We start from the raw sequence: 9,660 nt of genomic DNA, 5'->3' as shown, positions 1-9,660 counted from the left end.
GTTTGAATTCGCTAAGCAAATTCCCGCAGGCGCCAGCACACTGGGGAAGCAGGCTTAACCTCCCCGCGCCTACGCATGTGCTGACTAGACTGGAATTTTGTTCCTACCCTTTCCCCTAGGGAAAGCCTCGCTCCTTCAGATCTCAAGCAGAAAATGTCCAGGTCACCTTTGCCTATGTATTTGGCCGGGGCTGAGTCAGTCAGTCAGTCAGTCTGTCTGTCTGTCTGTCTGTGTCTGTGTCTGTGTCTGTGTCTGTGTCTGTGTCTGTGTGTGTGTGTGTGTGTGTGTGTGTGTGTGTGTGTGTTTTCAAGGTAGGGTCTGTAGCCCAGGCTGATCTGGGATTCACTATGCAGTCTCAGGCTGGCGATCCTCCCAGCTGTGCCCCCCCGAGTGCTGGGATTAAAGTCGTGGGCTACCTCGCCTCGCCCCTCGCTGCCGAGTGTCAACAGTAAACTCCTTAGTGTCAGGACACCGCCCCCCTCCCGTTGAGTTCGCCCTCCCTAGCCCAAAGGCGTCACAAGAAGGGGGTGGAATCTGAAACTTTGCCTGAGGTTGACTGGTGGAACCGAGGGGGAAGGTGGAGCCTGGAGAAATCCACGGGAAACAGGGCTGGCAATTCCAGGGAAATTGAATGAGGACAAAGTCGTAGGGGGGGCGCGCGCATGGCTTTAACCCCTTAGGTCCCGGACGCCGCCTGGGGCGACGGGTGTTGCTGATGCTCGGAGCTAGCGGCTTGGGAGGAAAGGATCGCCCCCGGCTCAGGGTGTTGCAGAGGCGTTTACCGCGAGCAGACACTTACTTAGGCTGCCCAGTATCCCTTGGCCTTTTGGTTCCGCCCTGGCAGAGGCTGGCCTTGCAACGGTTGCGTCATCTGTGAGGTTACTTCCTTTTCTTCCGGTTAGGTTCCTAGTGGGGGAAGGGCAGTGTGGCAACATGGCCGCGCCGCAGGAGGCGGCATTTCCCGAGAAACCGAGGTAGTATCGCTGGGGAAGAGGTGATGAAGACAAGAGAATCTGGGGCCGGGACAGCCTGGAGGACGCTCAGGCGCGGAGGGGACCTGAGCCACCGCTGTAGCTCCTAGCCCTTGGCCCTGTAGGCTCGGGATGCCGAGTAGGGGAACAGGTGGCTGCTTGGAGATCTAAGGCTGAAGATGACAATAGTCGTCATTAAGAACACGGGAGGGAAGCACAGGGACTAGATGGAGAAATACGGGATCAATGGAAAAGGCTGGGGAGTGGGGCAAAGAAGGGTAGTGGGAGGGGATGATCATGATACATCGTCTGTCTGTATGGAGGTGGTCAATGAAAAGTTTAACAACCACCACCACAAAACATGGGGAGCGAGATGGCTCTCCCCATCACCTGGGAGATTTCCTGACCTTGGGTGAGGAGAAGAGGGATGCTGAGCTTGAGATCGCTGACACCCTGATGGATGTTTTTGCAATCTTCCAGCCACAAAAGGTTCCGGGCTGCCCTGAAGAAGGAGCGACGAAAGAAACGCCGCCAGGAACTCGCTCGGTTGAGAGACTCAGATGGTAAGTACATTCCTTGTCTACTTTGCTTGAAAATAAAATTGTTTCCACCGCTCCTACCCAAAGTTGATGTTCTGTGCAGCTAGCCCAACCCCAATGTCATTTGGCCTTCACATCCTTCCTATGACAGAACCTGATACCTGCTTTTCTTTTTTCTTTTGGCGGGGGTTGGGAGGATTTCGAGGTAGGGTCTTGCTCTAGCCCAGGATAACATAGAATTCACTATGTAGTCTCAGGGTGGCCTCAAAGTCATGGTGATCCTCTGACTTCTGCCTCCTGAGTGCTGCGATTAAAGGCGTGTGCCACCAGGCCTGGCCTCTTTTTAACTTTTTATTAACAACCTCCATAAATATATAATATCTATCCTGATCATAACCCTCTCCCACCAATCTCCAATGTTCCCCATTCCCTACCCCTTCCTCCATTATTTTGATTTATTCACTTATTTTTTTTTTTTTTGAGGGAGGGCCTCACTCTAGCCCAGGCTGACCTGGAATTCAGTATGGAGTCTCAAGGTGGCCTCGAACTCATGGTGATCCTCCTACCTCTGCCTCCCAACTTCTGGGATTAAAGGCATGTGCCACCATGCCCGGCCCACTTAAAATTTTTTAAATATTTTGTTTATTTGAGAGAAAGAACAAGAAGAAGATATAGAAAGAGAATGGGCATGCCAGGACCTCTAGCTACTGCAAATGAATTCTAGACACATGCACCACTTTGTGCATGTGGCTTACGTGGGTACTGGGGAATCAATCCTGGGTCCTTAGGCTTTGCAGGCAAGCACCTTAACTGCTAAACCATTCTCCAACTCAAAAATATATTTAAATTATTTTTGTGTGTGTATGTGTGTGTGTGTGTGTGTGTGTGTGTGTGGTCTCTTGTCCCAGGAAACAAATGTCAGGTGGTTGTGCCACCTTTTGCATCTGACTTTATGTGAGTGTTAAGGAATCAAACATGGGGCCAGGCATGGAGTCACGTGTCTTTAAGCACTTGGGAGGCAGAAGTAGGATGATTGCTGTGAGTTCGAGGCCAGCCTGAGACTACATAATGAATTCCAGGTCAACCTGCCCCACCCCCCTCCAAAAAAATTACAAGGTCCAGCAGGCTTCCAAAGCGAGTGTGTTTAACCACTGAGCCATTTCCCCAGCCCCTCTCATGAGCCATTATGAGAATATAAATGCAATGGCCACTTTGATGACACATATTCTGTTCACCTGTTTAATTGGATTAGGATTTTATACAGTGATAAAGTAGTTATAAATGCAGGCACGAGCATTAAAATAGCACAGCAAATCTGGGTTGTGAAGGGTGTCAGTCTATCACCCAAATATGCTTACTAAATTATTGTAGACAATGTTCAGAGGATGTCAGTCCAGAGATGCTTTCCTCAAGTCAGTAGGATTATCTGGCCTTGAGATACATAGCTGTGGAGTTTTCACTCACTTTTGGACTTCTCAGTTGCTGTTTTAGTAGCAGTACTTAGAGTATTTGGGAAGGAAGGAGCAGTGTGTTTACTTGCAACATGTATTTTTTATTGTTGTTGTTTTTTGAGGTAGGGTCTCACTTAGCACTTGAAAACTGGTCAGAGGCAGGATGTAGCTTCAGGGATAATAGGGAAAACCACTGTGAGTTGCAAAAGTGCTAATTTCTCTACCTTTAGTGTTTGGACACTTGTTAGGTGCCATTCTTCTCTAGAGGTGATGCTCCTTCCTACACTGTCATGATGGAACCATTGTTTGTTTGCTTTTTTAAAATTTAAGTGCTATCCACTTCCATTATTCTATTTTGATGTACCTGAATTTGGGCAATTCAAGGTCTTATTATTTGTCTTTTTAAAAATTTGTTTTTAGATTTTTTTTTAATTTTTATTTGTTTATTAGAGACAGAGAGAGGGAAGAGAGAGAGTGAGAATGGGCACACCAGGACCTCTAGCCACTGCAACGAACTCCAGATGCATGTGCCACCATATGCATCTGGCTTACATGGGACCTGGAGAATCAAACCTGGGTCCCTAGGCTTCATAGGCAAGTGCCTTAACCACTAAGCCATCTCTCCAGCCCCAAGGTCTTATTACTTGAAAGCATTAGGTTTGGGGGTGGGGGACTGGTGAGATGACTCACCAGTTAAAGGTGCTTACTTGCAAAACCTGCTGACCCAGGTTCAATTCCACAATCCCCATATAAAGCCAGATACACAACATAGCACATGTCCGGAGCTTGTTTGTAGTGGCAGGAGGCCCTGATGTGCCGATATTCTCTCTTAAATAAATAAATGTTAATACTTTTTTTTAAAAAGGCTGAGAGTATGACCCCATGGTTAAAGGCACTTGCTTGTAGTGCCTACAGGCCTGGGTTCAATTCCCAAGCCATCCACATCCATCAGATGCAAAAAGTGGTACAAGCATCTGGTATCCTTTGCAGTGGCAAAATGCTCTGGCATGTCCATACATACACCCACAAACACACACATGTACATAAATACATTTAATTTCTTTGAGAGAGAGAGAGAATGGGTACACCATGGCCTCCAGTCACTACAAACTTCAGATGCATATGTGACCTTGGGCATCTGGCTTACATGGGTCATGGAGATTTGAACCTGGGTCCTTAGACTTCACAGGCAAGTGCCTTAAATGCTAAGCCATCCCTCCAGCCCCATTGTTTTTTTTTTTAATTTTTAATTTATTTATTTGAGAGCGACAGACATAGAGAGAAAGACAGATAGAGGGAGAGAGAGAGAATGGGTGCGCCAGGGCTTCCAGCCTCTGCAAACGAACTCCAGACGCGTGTGCCCCCTTGTGCATCTGGCTAACGTGGGACCTGGAGAACCGAGCCTCGAACCGGGGTCCTTAGGCTTCACAGGCAAGCGCTTAACCGCTAAGCCATCTCTCCAGCCCTCTCCAGCCCCATTTAATGCATTTTAAACACACACACACACACACACAGTGAAAGTATTAGATTTTTACCATAATTGTAAAAATCAAAGATTTTGTGTAGTTTTTCCTGAATTATTGACCAAGGATTTGTAATATTCAGTTTAATAAACTATTTGAATTTCCTCAGGAGTCTCACAGAAGGAGGAGGAAGAAGACACTTTTATTGAAGAACAACAATTAGAAAAAGAAAGGCTGTTGGAGGAGAAAGAGAGGTCAGCACTAATTGAGACACCTAAAATGAACTGTTATTGGAATTTTATCAGCCTTAACCAACTAGCATTGGTTTTCTGTATAAAATCTTGCTCCAAGTGGGTTTTACAAAATAACTTGAATAAACTATTTAAATCTGTAGCTGATGGGCTAAAAGTAGATATCTTTTTTTTTTTTTTCTTCTTCTGCTTTTGAAAGTAGGGTCTTGCTCTAGCCCACACTGACCTGGAATTCACTATGTAATCTCAGGGTGGCCTCAAACTCATGGCGATTCTCCTACCTCTGATTTGATTTGATTTTCATGTCATCAGCCATCTTATGTCTGGCCCGGTTGCCCAACTTTTAACAGATTTCTTGTCTTGTAAGATGATGAAAGTATTCTATTTTTTCAAGGGGTAGTGCTGTGTGCGTGCGCGTGTGTGTGTGTTTCTTTTTTCGTTTTGTTTTATCTTTTTTAAAATGTGGCATGTACCAATGGGAATGTACCTAGTACTACTTGGCACTACACAGTTTAGGGTTCAGTCCATCATGATGGAAATTTTGGTGGCAGGAGCAGCTCTAGCTGAATGTTCAGCAGCATGAGACCGTTGATCCCATCCCATCTGCAGGCAGGAAGCGGAGATGCATGCTGGTGTGCTGCTTGCTTTCTCCTTCCCTTTCTTATTTGGCTGGGAGCCCAGGCTAGACGATGGTGCCGCCCATGTTCAGGATGGGTCTTTCCTCCCCAGCTAACCCTCCCTGGAAACTCCTTCACAGACGTGCCCTTAAGAGTGTCCCTTAAGTGGTTCCAAGTTCAGTCAAGTTGATAATGATGACTAGCACTCACATAAGCCCTCTTTAAATTAGAAACTTGTGATATTGGATGTCGGAGACTTACCAGTTTAAGGTAACCTTACCTTTGTTTTGTTTTCTTGAGACAAGATTTTGCTGTGTAGCCCAAGTTGGCCTAAAAATTGCAATCTTCCTGTCTCAGATTCCTGAGTGCTGAGATCATTAACATGTATAACCTGACTGTACTCTGCATTTTGAAAAATTAATTCTGTGACTTCAGCTCTGTAAAAGCCTGGCATATTTCATTATAAACCTTTGGACTCTCATACTCTTTACAGTCAAAAGAGTCCTGAAATTCTTGGAATGTGCCTTCAAACATCCAAACTGCCTGCAAAGCCTAAGGAACCAGGTTAAATTTCCAAGTACCCACAACAGTCAGATGCACAAGGTGACACATGTGTCTGGAGTTTGCTTACAGTGGCTAGAGGTCCTGGTGTGCCCATTCTGTCTCCCTCTCTCAAATAAATAAATGAAATATTTTTTTAAAATAATAGAATAAAGGTTCTAAGAAAAGATGAAAAGGGATTATAAAAATAAGTACAGATTTATTTATTTAGTTAGCTAGGATTTATTTGATGCAGAATCTTGCTGTGTACTCTAGGCTAGCCTGAATTGGACATCCTTGGACCTCAGCTGGCTTTGCAAGAATATGTCACCATGCCCAGCTCTTTTTCAAAAAATAATTATTTATTTGAGAGAGAGAGGGAGAGAGAGAGGAAGAGGCATATAGAGAGAATGGGCATGTCAGAGCCACTAGCCATTGCAAATGAACTCCAGATGCATGTGCCACCTTGTGCATTTGGCTTACATGGGTCTTGGGGAATTGAACCTTGGTCCTTAGGCTTGGCAGGCAAGTGCCTTAACCTGTAAGCCATCTCTCTAGCCTGCCTATTTTTTTTTAATAAATCAATTACAAGAAGTAATATGAGTGGGAAAAGAATATATACCATACGGAGAATTAAGCTTTCAGAATATGAAAGGCTAAATATTGCCTTGAAATTTATTACCTACCTTATTGGAACCTAAACATTACTGTGATCACCTAAAAGGAAAGTCACTGTCATTTTCTTATGTAAAAAATGTCACAGCCATACGTGCCTGTGAAATAGAGAAGTAGTCAGTTACAACTTTATTAAGCTCTGGAAAGACAGTTTCTTTCCCAAAAGCTTTCCTTCTGCCTTCTGGTTCTTACCCTGACTTCCCTGCTTTCTTAGAAGATACCTTTCATAGGGAGATGACTCAGCAGCTAAAGGCACTTGCTTGTGAAACCTACCATCTTGGGTTCGATTCCCCCACACCCATGTAAAGCCAGAGGCAGAAAATACCTTTCACGATATTTTAGTCATTCCCTAAACACGTGAATTTTGTTTGCCATCTTCTATGTATGCTCATTTCTTTTCTTGATTGGCTCATGTTAATAGGCAAAGATTACATGAAGAATGGCTGCTGAGGGAGCAGAAGGCACAAGAAGAATTCAGAATCAAGAAGAAGAAAGAAGAAGCTGCTAGAAAACGGAAGGAACAACAAGAGGTACGACATGGCCAGTAAGCTCACTGAACTGCTTCCTGTTACGAGTCGCAGGTTGTGGGGCCGGGATACAACTCACAGTGGGAATTTCGCTTAGCATCTGCAAGGCCCCTAGCAGAGGGGCATGGCTGCTATGTGTTGCTCTTAACATTTTCCACTAGTTTATTCTGTATGTTCAGTGTTTTGAAAATGTTTCGAAAAGAGTGAGTGTGAAACTAAAATTATCTTTTCTTTTTCTTTTTGTCCTTCAAAGAAAAAGTTAAAGGAAGAATGGGAAGAACAACAGAGAAAGGAGAGAGAGGAGGAGGAACAGAAGTTGCAGGAGAAGAAAGAGAGAGAGGTGACTCCTGCCGTATCTTCTTAGTGTTCCCTTGTGCGTTTGAAGACTGTGCAGGGGTGGGCCTTCCTGGGGTGGGCTTTGATTGTTATATTTTTTGGTTGTTGCTTCATTTGTTTGAAAAGAGTCATTGGTTTCACTTCAAAATAGATGGTTTTTCTTATGATACTCTTCTTAGGATCTGTTCAGTGGGAAATTTCTTTTTTTCTAACTTTTTTTTTGTTCATTTTTATTTCTTTATTTGAGAGTGACAGAGAGAGAGAGAGAATGGGTGTGGCTGGGCCGCCAGCCACTGCATACGAACTCCAGATGTGTGCGCCCTCTTGTGCATCTGCTAACGTGGGTCCTGGGAAACCGAGCCTTGAACCGGGGTCCTTTGGCTTCAAAGGCAAGCGCTTAACCGCTAAGCCATCTCTCCAGCCTGGAAATTTCTTAGATTAAGATTTTCTTCTGCTTTTTCCAAGTGACTCTTTATTTCTGGGACTGGCAAACATTTCCTTTCAAGAGCCAGATAGCAAGTACTAGGCTTTGATATACTAGGTCTGTAATGGCCTCTGGCTATCGTCCAACTCTGCCAGTGCACTCTCAGAGAGGACATGCATACTAAGCAAGGGAACGGATGGGCCGTGTTTCAGCAAAACATTTCTGTCGACTAGGCAGCTGGCCTCCACTTTGCATTCTTACCACTCTGTAGCAAGCAATGTTTTTCTGAGATTCATTTGCATGTGTGTTGATATCTTTAAAGATGAATATGTTGTGCAGTTTTCATATTTATTTACTTCATAAGAAATATAATAGTTTATAGATACCTTAGAAAGAATCACTTGACTTAACTGGTTCAGGATTTTTTTTTTCAAATTTTTATTTTTTTATTTTTTTGTTTTTTTTTTTTTTCCAAATATTTATTAACAACTTCCATGATTATAAAAAATATCACATGGTAATGCCCTCCCTCCCCCCACTTTCCCCTTTGAAACACCACTCTCCATCATATCCCTCCCCATCTCAGTCTCTTTTATTTTGATGTCATAATCTTTTCCTCCTCTTATGATGGTCTTGTGTAGGCAGTGTCAGGCACTGTGAGGTCATGGATATTGAGGCCATTTTGTGTCTAGAGGAGCACGGTGTAAGGAGTCCTACCCTTCCTTTGGCTCTTAAATTCTTTCCGCCACCTCTTCCACAGTAGGCCCTGAGCCTTGGAAGGTGTGATAGAGATATTGCAGTGCTGAGCACTCCTGTCACTTCTTTCCAGCACTATGATACCTTCTGAGTCGTCCCAAGGTCACTGCCATTTGAAAAGAGAAGATTTTCTACCAAAAGTGAGAGTAGCATTAATATAAGGGTATGAACATTAAGAGAAGGGCTTACTGGGTGGTTTGATAAGCATAATATATACATTTAGCCAGACACCAGCAGACAATACACCCCTAGGATTCATGACTACCCCTGTTTTAAGTTTTCAGTATCAGGGATGTATTCCCTCCCATGGAGCAGGCCTCCAGTCCAATTAGAGGGCAGTTGGTTTCCAACATGACAGACGTGCCACTATTGCACCTGTTGGCTCACTTGGCCTGGTTGGCCAAATATAAGGCTTGCAGTGTCCACTGTTGAGTATTTTCACTGGTGATTTCTCTTTCTGCCATTGAACTGCATGCAGAATGGATTCTTTCAGCTTTCTTTCAGCTGGTCTACATGGAGGAGGTTATCAGCTCAGTTCCAGCAGGGTTTCTCAGTGACCTTGTAGCCCAAGTATGTGGAATCTTCAGCAATAGGGTCTTACCATCTATTCCTGGTGGGAAACCAAGGGCCTTGGCAATGGCCTACAATGTTTTGGTGGCATAAGTGACCTCCTTGGCCAACAGCTCACTGGAAGGTATCCCAACCCTGGCCCTGAACATTTTCTAGCAACAATCTTTGGCTCCTGAGTGTTCCATTCCAAAAAAGTAGGATTCCATGTGATTTATTTATATCCTCTTAGATTTTGATTAGCCCTCCATCCACCTTTCCTTTACTCGATCTCTTCCCCTGACTTCACTTTGGCCCTTTTCACCCCCATTAATCTATTCTACTTACATATATACAATACCATCGTAATAAGTACCCCCCTCCCTTCCTTTCTTTTCCCTTTATATGTCTTTTCTAGCTTACTGGCCTCTGCTACTGAGTTTTTTTCAGGATTTGAAATGTTAAGGAATTAAGAAATATCTTTGTTGTTATTAAATCATGGCTTCCTTTCTAACCTTTGCTATAAAGACATGACAGTTGGTTGTTTGAAAGGATTCTTTTTGA

The 9,660-nt window shown here is 44.1% G+C and overlaps 1 protein-coding gene across 1 annotated transcript in view; it reads left to right on the top strand.

Annotated features, from left to right (window-relative positions):
* Positions 1-909: 909 nt before the first annotated feature.
* Zrsr2 (zinc finger CCCH-type, RNA binding motif and serine/arginine rich 2) overlaps positions 910-9,660 on the top strand; it is a 30,508-nt gene continuing 21,757 nt past the window's right edge. The window contains exons 1-5 of the mRNA XM_045140481.1: positions 910-974; positions 1,452-1,534; positions 4,594-4,678; positions 6,929-7,037; positions 7,288-7,374. Of these exons, the coding sequence (XP_044996416.1) occupies positions 934-974; positions 1,452-1,534; positions 4,594-4,678; positions 6,929-7,037; positions 7,288-7,374 (405 nt within the window). The 5' untranslated portion in view covers positions 910-933. The remainder of the gene's footprint in view (positions 975-1,451; positions 1,535-4,593; positions 4,679-6,928; positions 7,038-7,287; positions 7,375-9,660) is intronic.

This window comes from Jaculus jaculus, chromosome X (genome assembly GCF_020740685.1).
Source record: "Jaculus jaculus isolate mJacJac1 chromosome X, mJacJac1.mat.Y.cur, whole genome shotgun sequence".
Lineage (NCBI taxonomy): Eukaryota > Metazoa > Chordata > Mammalia > Rodentia > Dipodidae > Jaculus > Jaculus jaculus.
Note: the sequence above shows the minus strand (reverse complement) of the source record. Positions and strands in the feature narration are given on the sequence as shown.